The sequence below is a fragment of the Emydura macquarii genome, unplaced genomic scaffold (assembly GCF_026122565.2).
Source record: "Emydura macquarii macquarii isolate MOO-44397 ecotype Brisbane River unplaced genomic scaffold, CSIRO-AGI_Emac_v2 contig_1043, whole genome shotgun sequence".
In the NCBI taxonomy this organism is placed as follows: Eukaryota; Metazoa; Chordata; order Testudines; family Chelidae; genus Emydura; species Emydura macquarii.
Genome location: NW_027131180.1, coordinates 15,704,681 through 15,718,554, shown reverse-complemented (window position 1 = coordinate 15,718,554; position 13,874 = coordinate 15,704,681). Strand labels below are relative to the sequence as shown.

The following is a 13,874-nucleotide window of genomic DNA, read 5'->3' as shown; positions in this document are numbered from 1 at the left end:
TATATTTAAGAAAACCCCTAAAACTTGGCAAGTGAATGTAGTGCTCATGAATGAGACAGATTTATACCATTGGCTTGAGCCAGATACCATTTGGAGAAACTGTCACGCTGGCTGGATTGGGGGAGGAGGGAGGGCATTTATTATATTGTTTGACATCAGTAAGATCTGCCATGTCAGGTACTGTTAGAAAGGCTATCACGTGCTAAGTAAGATGATATTGTTTATGTTCATGTGTTATGTGTAATGGAAGTTATGGATATGTTTGAGATATCTGTATTTCAAATTCTACTGTCTGGGTAACATCTCAGACAGGATGTCTGCAGAACAATAGCCTGCTTAATGGCCCATTAAGAGATTCACAGGTGCAAGGGGCCCAGGGGAAGAAGCTAGGGATATACCTGATGAGTCACCAGGACTTGCTCATGTGACTCTGGACTCCATTTTGGTTCTTGTGAAATTCCACAAGCAGCATGGCAAGGGCCAGAGGACATAAAAGGCAGAGGCCTGGGATCCATTTTGTCTTCAATCCTGTTCAGCTTTCAGCCAACTGTCTACCTCTGGACCAACTCATCTACAACTGAAGCTGTGAAACAAAGGACTGTGACCTATCCAGGTACTGGATGTACGCCAGAGGGACTGTATAAGCCTGCAAACTGCACAATTCTCCTAGAAACTGGATATATATGGGCTTTCAAATCATTTTTATGTATCTGATTACTTTAATCCTTTAACATTTCTCTTATAGTTTTTCTTTTTATAATAAACCTTTAGTTTTAGTTAAAGGATTGGCTGGCAGCGTGGTATTTTGGGTAAGATCCAAACTTGTATTGATCTGGTACTGTGGCTGACCCTTTTGGGTTAGGAGGAACCTTTTTGGTAAAGAGCATAGAGTTTAAATAACTGGTCTCTTTACTGGACCTAGTGGTGGATGGGGGGCCGGAGACTGAAATGCAGTAAAGGGGGCTGTGTGTATTTGTGTGCTGGCTTCTTGATAACTGGTTTGGGGAATCAGAAGCACAGTTTGTGGCTGGTTGGGAAGTCTGACTTCGGTGTCACCCACCAGTGCTGGGAGAATCTGCTCTCCTTTTGCAGCCTGCCCTGACCTTGACATTTTCAGGTGGCTATCCTAGGCACGGACGGATCACAGAAGCGTACAGCAAAGTTTCCCAAACAGCTCTGAAATATTCTTTTGCCTCAACTTGCAATGTTCTGCTATTCCAATCCTGGGTTTAACTTGAGCAGAGACTTCTAATTAAGCAAATCTGTGTGTGTGATTTTGTAATCTTAAAAACAAGAAATTAGGATGAAAGGATTCATGTTTTCTTTTCTGGAGAACGTGAGCCAGGAATTGAACTTGGCTTCCAAAGATAAAAGGTTAGCGCACACTGACCCTGTCACTGCCTACCCAACACCCTCTGATGTTCTCAGTGTGCTGCAGTCTGCCCGAGTGATGTGCAATCGTTTTGCTAAGTACAAATTGTTTATTATCTAAGCTTTCTTGGCTTTCCTCTTATACGTAATGTGTATACATAGTCAAGTAATGTGCGGCTTTGAACTTTATTATTGCTCAGTGCCCAAATATAAATATTATTTCATGGTAGAGGCTATGGAATGTGGCTAGATGAACTACAGCACGTACACAAATAAATGGTTTTGCTTTCTCTTACAGTTCACCAAATTTTCAATATATTTAATGAAAAAATAATAGGGGTAATGGTTGTCATGAGTTGATTATCCCTTGGACCTTATGAGGCATGAAATCTAATTTTGAGTCTGTGCCTTCAGATATCCTGGAGTGAGATGACCTTCTAGCTAGTCCAGGGAGACCCTGATTGCCATGATGAAATACATGGACAAAAAAAAATAGTTTTTCCTTAGGAAATGATGACAGCAGATCAGAAAGCTACAGAGTGATTTTTCCTTAGCTCTGCAATTTTTCATCCCTTTACCAGCTTGAAACACCAGGTCTGTCCAAAGCATGCCTATAATGCAAACAATCTCTGCCGTGAGGACCAAGCAGATATGAGATTATCTGCTCGGTGGACTATAGGAATTAGCAACCAATCCTGAATGAGACTGATGAGGCACATGGTTTTAATCACTTTTCTTGTAGCAACTTGTTTCAGATATCCCTTCAATCCTGGATATTCCAGACATAAATTCTTATACTCATTTGACAGTTTTCTTTAGAATTGGCATATTAAAAGGTCACTCTTTTTGCACCCTGAGCTTTCGGTCACAATATCACCTTCACCAAATTCTGTGATCTGGGTGGTGTCAGCACAACCTCCTCAGTGTGGGCTCTGAGCTTTCCAAACTTATACAATATTCAGTGCACTAAATACAGGGTTGATTGAAGAATTGCACTAAGGACATCTCAAGACTAGATTGGGGAAATATGTCCTGTTTAAAAATGTGACTAGCTCATACAGGGTTTAATACCTTTAAAACGTGTTATCTGGTTGTGGATAAAACTAGGCTTCCCTGACCCCTGCCCCCCGTAAGAAGCTAATAATCCATTCTTAAAGATGTTGAAACCCTGTTGTACCAGGTGGCTTGCCCTATGGGTTGAAGAGCCTGGGAGTATGCCGGCCCTGCTTACAGGATGAATCACTCCTGAGTTGAATCTGTTCTAATGCAAAAGGCAGCAGGAAACTGCAGCACGTGGCTGATGGAACAAGTAACTGAGAGTGCCAGGGGCAGGAAGCCTGACAAAAGCAGGAGAAAGTTCCCAGGTAGGGTGGCCGGGGAGGGACCCTGCCCAAGAAGCAGGGGAGGGAGAGAGAGACAGACACGCTCAAGAAAGAGAGGCTGTGCCAGTCGAAGCTATGTAAGTTTGTGTTTAGTTTTTCAAAGACTCTGTGTTGTTTGGACTATAGGGTGAGAGATTAGAGGACCAGTATGTACCCAGAAGAGTAAATAAATGGGATGCCTTGATGGGACTGTTTTTAAAATTTCTTTTAAACTGGATGAGTTGTTAAAGGAGCCTTGCTGAGGGGGAGAAAGAGGCAGGAGTCGGCCCTAGCCTTACACCTCTCTCTGCTGGAAAATATTAGTTAAAATGTATGTCCGTGTTTGTTTAGCTATCTTCTTGGTCAAAACATGGCCTGGCAAATAGTGGTGGTAGCCCCTCTGTATTTGTCTTGTGTGTGGTGCTAGCTGCTACTTTTGTCCTTGCAGGTGCTGCCCCTTATGTTCTCAGTCAACATAGCTGTTTAACAGCTGCTGCTGCTGCTGTTTTTCTATTTCATTGAGGGAGCTAGCTTGTTTCTAGATTCTCTTTCTTCAAAGGAAAAGCTTGTGTCTATTTCCAGGATTGCTGTTAAGGAGTGAGCTATTTTTATTTATTTAAAAAAAGGAAAATTCATGCTCTGCTAAAAATGGTTCAGGCCAGTAGCCTCCCTTCAGTCACATCCCAAATGAACAGCACTTTGTCTTCTGATCTTTCTGCAGACCCGAGTCTACTTGCTTGTGTACAAGCTATTGCCAGAGCTGGACATCAGAACAGCTTCTGTATCTTTTTGGCTGCAAATATGTAATTATATTTTGTTCCCATTGATAACAATATACTGACAGGTCTCAGACCATGGGTCAAATCCTCACCTAAAGCTGAGGATCAAGTTGTGGTGTGAGGTACGCTCAGGTGGTGTAATGCCTAAATCATGGGATGGCTGTGCAGGGCTGATCCCTAGATGTAAACTAAAGCAGAATCCGAGTGCTCTTCTGACTTATGGTGGCTGCCTGTCGCCTCCAGGGGCCAAAACCACAGTCTGAGATCAGCGTGGTGGAAGGGAATCTTGGCCAAGATCCTTCAGCTCCAGCCATTTCTTCTACACTGGCGGCAGGGTGAGGGCTAGTGTAGGTGCCTCTGCCACCTGAGGATTGTGTTACAATTGGGATACAATCCTCCCAGAGCTAGATAAGCCAGCTCTACAGCTGCACATCACTGGAGGATCTACCCCTATATATACCGCCTTTAAACGTGCTCCATCGTGGCAGGAGGAGCAGCCTGAATTCTGTCCTGAAAAGTAACTACAGGCAGTATAATGGCATTGTGTGTGTGTGTGTGTGGGGGGGGGGGGGGGGGTTTGGTAATTTTTATATTGGAGGTGCTCAGTTTACAAGTAAAAAGATGTTTGTTCTTGGTCTGGCTGCCAGTCCTGCAAACTCAATCTGGGCTGTGCGGGTCATAGTCATAGTCTTTCCACTTTGCCCATCATCACCAGTAACCAAGGTGCTGCTGGCCAAATTAGACTCCTGGTGACACCTGTGCTATCCGGGGGCAGTCAGTGGGTTTACACAGGTGTACCTGATTAGAATTTAGTAAAACATTTTGTTTCTATGCAAGATGAAACGTGCTACACATCCCATTCTCTCCTATCTCAATCAGCTGGGTACATGCTGCCTTAAAGATGCTAAAGGCCTGAATCAATGTCCACTGTAGTCCACTGAACGCTCTTCATTGACTGCAGTGAGTGCTGGGCTAAGCCCTGAATACATACTTACACGCTTAGACTTTTCTGGGGATAAAAATGCAGGGAAAGTTTATTTTTTTGCTCATAATAGTGGTTCTTGAAGCCCTACTGACACCCGCAGGGCCATTCCAAAATCCCCAAAAGTACAGACGCATTGTCGCTGAGAATAGCATCTTGCTACGTGAAATAAAGTCACTGTAATGGAGCACTGTCCTAGCTGAAATCCTATGGTGAAGGAACATCCTAACGTTGTACCAAATGAAGATTTTTTTATCTGCTGTGGGGCACAACAGAGTGCAGCAGTTGCTTGCTTGTATGGCTTTTGTATGGTGTGATCTGATAGACTGAGGGCAGATCTACACTAGAAGCACTAGCTACATCAGCACAGCTGCACTGCTGTTGCACGTCTGGTGAAGATACTGTATGCTGGTGGGAAAGCGCTCTGCCTTTGGCATAATTACTCCACCTCCATGAGAGGCAGAAGCTCTATTGGTGGGAGAGCGTCTCCTGCCAACATAGCACCGGTGTGGACAGCGCTTAGGTCGCTATAACTTGCATCACTCGGGGGTGTCTTTTTCACACCTCTGAGTGACATAAGTTAGATCAACTGAAACAGTAGTATAGACCTGCCCTGAGGTACATAAGCCTGTTTTGCTAAACTAGGTGGAGAACCTCTTTTCCACTATAATACAGTGGGGATAGGAGGCCTAGCACATATTCTCTTGGGTGTGCATGCTAGATTCTGAATGGCTGCAGTGTATGGAGATTATTCTCCGCAAATAAATCTATCATAAAGTTGCCTGGCTGCTGTCAGGTTGCATTGGTGTAATATGAAATAAAAGACATTATATTAATAATTTAAGAAAACTAAAACTAACCTGATCTCCAGATCAGGACAGGTTGGTGAAGGCTGTATGGGAAAGCTTGCATTTTCTGCTTGTGCATTACCTGTTCTTCTGATGCATGCAGGATTTGAATCTCTAGTGTTGAGGATAGCCCCTTTCACAAACAATTCCTGATCAGAGGGATAAGAGTTATGAGACTGCTGAGAATATAACTGTTCTGTTCATAACTCGCCTGTCTAATTTTTGACAGCAACACTTTCGAAGAGGGGCGGGGGGAAAGGAGAGAGAGCCAAATCCTGCATGTATAATGTGATCCTAAATGTAAAATGAGGCATTGACAAACCAGTTGGATTTCCTTTTTCAGGTTACGCCCATTGGAAGGGTCAGGTGTTAAATGCAGATGAGCTCCATGAACTATACGAAGGGCTTAAACTGAACAATGTCAACCACTATGACTACGTACTCACAGGTAAGTGTTTACCCAAGAGTAAAAGTGATAACCCATGTCCTTGCCTTTTTCCAAACTGGTTAATTACATTCTCCCTCCTCAAATTCCTCCTACACTTTCAGCTGGATACTGTATTCTCTGCTGTTTGTGCAGTACTTCATGAAACAGGTGCCGTAATCCAGCCCAAAAGTGGTTGCATCTCAATGGGATGGGAAACGTGGCCCCTGAATTTGGGTTTGGGTGAGCATTAGTTAATGTGCTGTGTGATACTCTAATGAAAGAAGTGATAGAAGTGCAGGGTGTTATTTTTTATATATATTATAACGATGTATGGATTTAAACTCCTGAAATCTGCAGTGATGCAACTTTATGGTTTAAAACCTTGGATTTTATCCTTGTTTTATACACGGTGTGCTATGAGTTTTTTCTTAATCTTTGTGATTGGTATTGTTTTGAGCACGGGGTGGAGAGTCAGAAGACCCAGCTCTATTCTCAACCCTGTAATTGTATTTCTTGACCTTTACTCTTGTTGATATATGATGTTCCTTTAACCTTTCATGAGAGTGTGCAGCCTCATACCATATAGTGACCTTGTGCAGTATCTTCTTTCACTTACCACAGAGGCTCTCGTGTGTGTGTGTGTGTGTGTGTGTGTGTGTGCGCGCGCGCACATATATAGACAAGGATCCCCTGTCTAAAGAGTGCACTGAGTGCAATGCATTTATTTTAAATTTTGTTATCTGTATTTCTTATAGCAGTGAGCTGTTGCTTCCAAAACTCAAGCAGAAATTGATTGCTAGATTGATTAAATGACTTCCACTTGTAGGGGAGGTGTTTTTAAAGCCAGGGATAACAGGAAACCTTAACTGTATGGATTTGGGATTATGACCCATACTGACTACTCGGGCATGAAGGGTACTGCATGTCTGCTGAATTATTCCCCCTCTTGTTTCTGTGGAGCTCTCCGAGGTAAAGGAGATATTAAATAGCACACAGAATGAGATTACACTGATGTGGTAATGAATTTCAGCATAAATAGGTTCCATTTGGTTGGGAGGCACGTGTATGTATTATTTTTCTTGAGTGAAGGGTTAGTCCACAGTAATGTAGAATTATTTCCCAGAAAAACAGAATGTACTCCAAGATTTTTGAGAAGATTATTTCATGTGCAGTAAAATGTAGAAAAAATAGTTTGGAGGGGTTTCCTTTTTACATGCTGCAGACACTCCTGTAAAACATTTAAAAAAAAATTGATACCAGTGCCTCTTGTATTCCAGAGAGCACTTTACAGAGTGGTGAGCTAGATACGTAGGGTCAAATTCAAAGTAAATGGGTGTAACTCTGGTGAGGTGACTGGGATTACAGCTGTTTACATCAAGTCTCTGTGGCCCTGTCAGTATTGACTATATATATATATATATATATAATGCAAAAATGGCAGCAGTTGTATATTTAGCTTATATATTTATTCCTAGCCTTGGAAAATAGAACCTATTTTTCTGAGAATAGGAATGTTGGCCAGGTCACTGGAGGTTTGTATCTTCCTCCATAGCTTCCCAAACTTCGGTAGGTGGACCACTGGTGGTCTGCAGTGTATATGCTCATGGTCAGGTCAGAGCTTGTTGATCACACAATGCTAACTTTCCCAAGTGTTAAATCACATTAAAAGGCAGCTATAAAAATGCATTACTTGTTTATATTATTTTTTTGCTGTAAGCAATGATATTTGTGCAATTGTGAATTAGAAATGAAGTGGTCCATGTTACTATCCTCTGTCTAATAAGGTGTGGTTCACACTGTGGACAAGTTTGAGAAACTATGCCTTTCTCTTTGCAAAACGTACCGTGTGATTAGAGGTCAAAAGTTCTTGAATGAAGAATATTTTAATCAAAAATAGGCCTTTAAAAAAAATTTTTTTTGCAAAGTTTTTGTTTCTCAAAATGTTCTAAAATGCTCAGAGTTTTTTCCAACAAAATAAGAAAAGTTTTAAATTTTCCATTCCCCTCACAGTATGGTTTTCAGTGGCATAATTTGGCGGGGAGGGGAAATCATGTTTTAGGTTTTTAAAATATTTCAGTCAAAAATTGTGAAAATTTTCTAAACCAGCTTTTTGGAAACTATTTCAAATTTTTGTGACTGGTTTTGGTTTGCTTTGTGGGGTTTTTTTTTGGCCAAATCTGCATGGGATCCTCAAGTCTCATTTAGACAAACAAAAGAAATAAGCAGAAGAGGGACACTAGTTTTTAATGTCTTCCTAAATAAAATACCTCTGTTTCAGCGTTGGGTTGTAACTCTGCTCCTGGCTGAACTTGGAATTCAGCCTTTTATCTTCTCAGGCCATAAATGAGGCTGCTACCTCCAAAGAAGAGAGATGGATGTTACTAGGTTATTCAGTGTAGTGGTGCTTTGCTATCTTTAGCAGTAACCTTCTGTGACACTTCCTGGTGTACCTAGGGTGGTGAGGTACCTCACTACCACCCACCCTTAGCATGAAGAAGCCTTGTCTGTGTCTGCCAGGTATCAGCTCCACAATTCCATTGGCCCTGGGCTACGCAAGCCCTCCCTTCCAGGCCTACGCAGGCCTTTCTCTCTCTCTCTCTCTCTCTCTCTCTCTCCAGATTAGCAATAGGCACACTCCAATCTCTGAGCACTCCCGGAATGACCAGCCCCTGGTCCACTGGACACTCACTGTATTCCATGAATGCAGGGGACTGGACTAGAAGACCCCTTGAGGTCCCTTCCAGTCCTACGATTCTATGATTCACAGATCTGCTGCTCCCAAAGAAATAGTACACCCCAGCTTACCGGTTCTATTTCAGATCACCGCTCTGCTTCACACACAGCACTAAGATATGATTATAATGAAATCACATAAAAGTTTATTTAACAAAGAGTAGAGCAGGGTTTCCCAACTTTTTCCGTCCCACAGCACACTTACATAAACAAAAAAAAAATTGCGTCACACCACCCCTTCCCGACCCGTCACTCATATACACACATCCATATACGTCACCCATATATACACACACCGCATATTATTAGTAGTAATATTAATAACATAACTTAATTTTAATGTGAAATCTGAGCTTGCCTCAAAGTACGCAGTCGCTTTATCCTGGCAGGAATTGACGACAGTGAAACTCAGGGCTCTTGTTTCAATGCTCTCAGACGTCCTCTGTTTTTATTTTTTAAGTAGGTCAAACTTGAAAACTTAACTCGCACAGGTAGGTTGTGGAAAATGGCAACAAAATTGAGATCGCATTGTCTGAAACTACTGGATATTCATTTGCAACTGTCAACCAGAATGTGTCCAACATCAAGTCACCAAATTTAATTTTAAAACTGCAATCCATCCTTAATTCCGTAAGTTGCTCTTGAGCCAATAATGAAATATTCTTAACGCTTTCCATTGCAGGAATCCACTCAAATTCTTCAGTATGAATTGAAGAGAAATAGAAACTAAATTTCTCTTCAAGACTTTTCAAATGCTGAGAAATTATATTGGCCAAAAACACTTCTAGTTGGATCTGCTGAATATGCCAGGCAGAACATTTCTATTATGCCTTTTGCTACATTTTCATGCCCAAGAGCTAGCTTAGATCTAAATTCACGCAGTTTATCAGTGCTGGAGAGAAGATTTTCGTTTCTTCCTTGCATTTTCCTGTTCACATTGTTGAGGTGTTGGAAAATATCAGCCAGGTAAGCAAGCTTTGCGCACCATTCTGCAGCAGCAAGTTGGTCTGTGTATGCAGATTCCTTAGAAGTTAAGAAGATTTTGAATTCTTCTCTGTTTGTACAAATATGATAAAACTTTCCCACAGGAAAGCCAGCGTACTTCCATGTGCAATAGCCAAGTTTGATGTTCTGCTTCCATCTCCTCACACAACAAGGAGAAAAGGCGACATTTCAAAGGCTGTGATTTTATGAAGTTTATAACTTTTATTGCTCCCTCCAATACTAGAGAGAGCTCTTCAGGTAATGTTTTAGCCAGAAGTGCTTCCCAGTGGTGCTTCCCTGAAGTGCTTCCCAGGAAACAGTGGGTCACCAAAACATTGGGGTTTTGTTCCTTGACCCTGCTTACAAATCCTTTCAACTTCCCTGTCATTGAAGCAGCCGTCTGTGCAAACTCTCAGGCAGTTTTTCCAGTGTAGTTCTTCCTGTTCAAGATTGTAAAATTTTTTTTTTCCTTTATGCTAACACCTGCGAGGTAAAACAACTAGAGAAGAAACTTTTAGAGTGACAACACACTATCTCCATCAGTGAACCTGACGTTAGCCAAGAGCTGAGCGTGACCACTGATGTCTGTTGACTCATCAAGCTACAGTGCGAATTTTCTGTTTGATTTTATTTTTTCTCGAACAACAGTTTCAATGTCAGCAGACGTCATCCGTCTGGCGACTTATTGTATTGTCTGAAAGGGGTACCTTTGCAACTTCTTTGGCTGCATCCGCACCTAACATTACTCTCACGATGTCTTTACATGCTGGTAAAATTAAAGACTCCGCAATTGTATGTGGCTTTTTTGTCTTCGCAGCAAGCTCGGTGACCATACAGCTTGCTTCCAGCACTTTATCAGACACCGTTACACTGTCTTTCATTATTTGCATCTCCTTTTCATTTTGATCCTTCAAACACACAAAATAGTCTTTATCATTGTTAGCAAGAGATGGGTACTTGGTCGTAAGATGTCATTTCAATTTACTTGGAACCATGGCATGATTAGAAAGTTTCTCCCTGCACACAAGATATAGCAGAGTATGGCAAGATGGATTCCTAGTATAAGAAAATCTATAGCGCAAATAACTGTTATGGTAGTGTCTGCTCACCGATTTTACTGTCTTGTGCTCAGGCTCAACTTTGTCGCTGTAAGTGGATGTAGAAGCATCAGAATCTTTTTTTCTTTTCAAATATTTATCCATTTCCGTTCTCCATTCAGTAGCAACGGCGGATTTTTCGAAGCTAAGAATACGCCAGGCTCGGTAATTGCACTATTCAAAAATTGCCACTGCAGCTGCGCAACCTGCAAAAAGTCGACCCAACATGCGATTCCCACGTGAACAGTTTTACTAGACAGAGGGTGGCGTCTGTCTCCTGTCTGTATTAGTACACGGAAAGAGCAACACGACTGAAATTAGGGATGTAAAAGGTTAACCAAAAAGGTAATCAGCTCTTTAAACTGGGGGCGGAGGGGAATCAGCTGTTTAAAGGGTAGTGCAGCTGGGCTGGCTCCCTGCCAGCGAGAGCAGCGAGGCAGCTCTCACTGGCGTGGAGTCGCGGAGCCCAGCATGGGTGGAGCCCACCGCAGGGCTCGTGTGACTTTTCCAAAATTCGGCTGCACATCTGTTCATGTTTGACGGCACACCACTGTGCCGCGACACACCGGTTGGGAAACGCTGGTTTAGAGATTCAAGAGGTAGCAAGTCCCAGTATTGGAAACAAATGATTACAAGTAAAATAAAATCATAACTTGCATTCTAAAGCCTAGACATAACTAACAAGGTACTTTCTTGTCAAATAAATGTTTAGCTCACCAAGTTTGGCTGTGACCCTCCTATCATAAGGCAGGACACGATAATAGTTCATCTCCTCGGTGAAGAATCCAGGCCTGTACCTCAGTTATACCCCTTAATTTATGTAAACAGGATCCTCTGTCTGTGTTTGGGTTTTTTTCCTCCTCCCCTGCAGTTTTTTTTAGTCGTGATTTCACAATCTCTCAATTAGCGTCAGGTTATGTAATGCAAATAGGCTTCCAATGTGAAGCAGACAATACAAATATAATCAGACAAAGATAAGCATCTCTTCCCTCATAGCTGATGGAGCATGTTTATCACCGTTTGGCGACCTATTTTAACTCACAGACCTTAAGAATGTAATTTTCAGTACAGTTACATCATTTCTTAAACATTATACATACATACATACATTTTGCAATGATTATGATGCTCAGTGGGCAATTGGCTCTTGGTAGAGAAAACCTCTCATGCCACACTTTGGTAAACTTAATGGGGATATTCTTGATCCAGGGAATCCCTATAAAACTCTGTGTCCTGCTCTGCCACTTGGTACAAAGAGCTTCCTAGGTCATACTTGCTATTAAACCAAACAGTAAAATTAAGTCAGTTTTGGGGGCAAATAGCTCTGACCGTCATTGGATCCCTTGTTTTGCTGAGTTACATGGGGAGAGAGAGAGAGAGAGAGAGAGAGAGTGTGTTATGTTTGCTGTGAAAATCTAAATTGTGTTATGTTTGCCATTGTGAAATGTTGCTTCTGGATCTTGTCATAGTTACCTTATTTGACAAGAGGCACCTTAGGGGAAAAATTAGTGCCAATTCTGTGGAATGGTTGAGACATTTGTGTCAATAATTTACTAGTGCGCTCTCTCTGAGAAGGTGAAAGTAGTGAGCATAATCTACAGAGATCAGCCTATGATGGCTGTTCATTATAAATCCAATTCTGCCATTTTATATAAATCCCTCCGTGCTGAAGTAAACAGGATTTCATCATCATGGAAACTGCACCCATTTTTCTCTGCATCTAAGGAAGAAGCACTTCTATGAATGAAAGAACTCTGAAATGTACTTAAGTGTTTAAATACAGTTGGCATTTCTGAGCTGAAAGCCGAAGGAGACCATCATGCTACAGAACAATATCACTTGTGATGCTAGTGGTATGAGAGCCCAGTGAGATGAAATGAAGCCAGTTTCCAGCTTGCTTTAGTACTAAACATCTGAAAAAAACTTAAGATACAATATATTAAAAATGAGTTCTTTGTTATGATGGTTAAACCGTTATCCAATCAGGCTAGAGACGGGCTATGTGATATCTATACTGCAGTCATGGTGTATGATTGCTTCTTGTGTAAACATACCCATGCTTTTAATCTAGTTAGCTTGGATACTGGAGCAGGGAAGTTGTGGCAATGTGCGTGTTATTGCGAGCCACCCATGCAAATAATTGTTCAGGGTTCCAGTGGGCCTGCACTGCCATGGCTTCAGTGTGTCCATACCCCAGCTAGCTAGGTGAAAGTCAGCTTGCATATGCCTACACAAGCTGCAATCATGCCCCGTAATTGCAGTGTAGACCTACTTGAGTTTAGGTTTTCTTCTGTTAGGTTAGGACATTGGCGGTCTCACAGGTAACGTTGATTTTCAACAAGAAGGCTGCCACCAGCACAAGTCTCAGAAATGCTAATGACATTTAAAACTTTATATTTCCCCCTCTCATTTGCTGCACGCTGAACAAAGCTGCTTATACTGTGAACTTTCAAACTGGTAATTTGAACAAAAGGGGTATGTTTTCCTTTTTAACCAAATCTTTGTTTTTCTGAGCATTTTGAAATGGATATTGGACAACTCTGATGAAAGACTCATTTATTAAGACTTTTTTCTTTTACAGGCTTAATTTGATGAGTTAGCAACGGTTGATCTTGATTTGTTGTACATCTCCTTATCCCTGAATAACATACTAAGATGTTTATTTAGAACTAAAAACATTTTTCTAGGGATGGGAAGAAATGACCAGCGTTCCTTTCTGCATAGAGATGAGTCTGATTTTAAACAAAAAATTACACTCTGAAATTAACTTTTTTTCCCACCCCCTATAGGTTACACACGGGATGCATCATTCCTTACAATGGTAGTTGATATCGTTCAGGAGTTGAAGCAACAGAACTCTAACCTGGTGTATGGTAAGGACTTGATGGCTTTTAATCTTTTCAGTCTCATTATTTTCCATGAACATGTGTAAATCACTTAGGATGAAGACAGTGCTCTGACATTCTGGATTTCACAACAATGCCCTGTTTTGATCTTGCTGACACTCCAATAGAATGTCAGTTTAGTATTGCTGAAGTGATTTATTTTTTTTCTCCTTTGTGCCTTCTGGTGCTTTTCTTCCATCATGCCAGCCAGATAAAGATATGCCTTAAGGAGTGATCCTCTCTATTTCACAAAGTCCCGTGAAATCCTATCTAGTTGCTGCTGTTTGTTGCTTAGCAGTGAAGGCCTGAGAAGTACTGATAATACTGGAAACTGATGTCTTATCTTGATTCTCAGATACTCTCACCAGCCAACGTGGAGAAGTCTGTATGTCGATCACATCCTGGAG

General features: G+C 41.6%; 1 protein-coding gene across 1 annotated transcript in view; it reads left to right on the top strand.

The window, feature by feature from the left end:
* PDXK (pyridoxal kinase) overlaps nucleotides 1-13,874 on the top strand; it is a 70,455-nt gene that overhangs the window by 39,004 nt on the left and 17,577 nt on the right. The window contains exons 3-4 of the mRNA XM_067545173.1: nucleotides 5,685-5,789; nucleotides 13,372-13,455. Of these exons, the coding sequence (XP_067401274.1) occupies nucleotides 5,685-5,789; nucleotides 13,372-13,455 (189 nt within the window). The remainder of the gene's footprint in view (nucleotides 1-5,684; nucleotides 5,790-13,371; nucleotides 13,456-13,874) is intronic.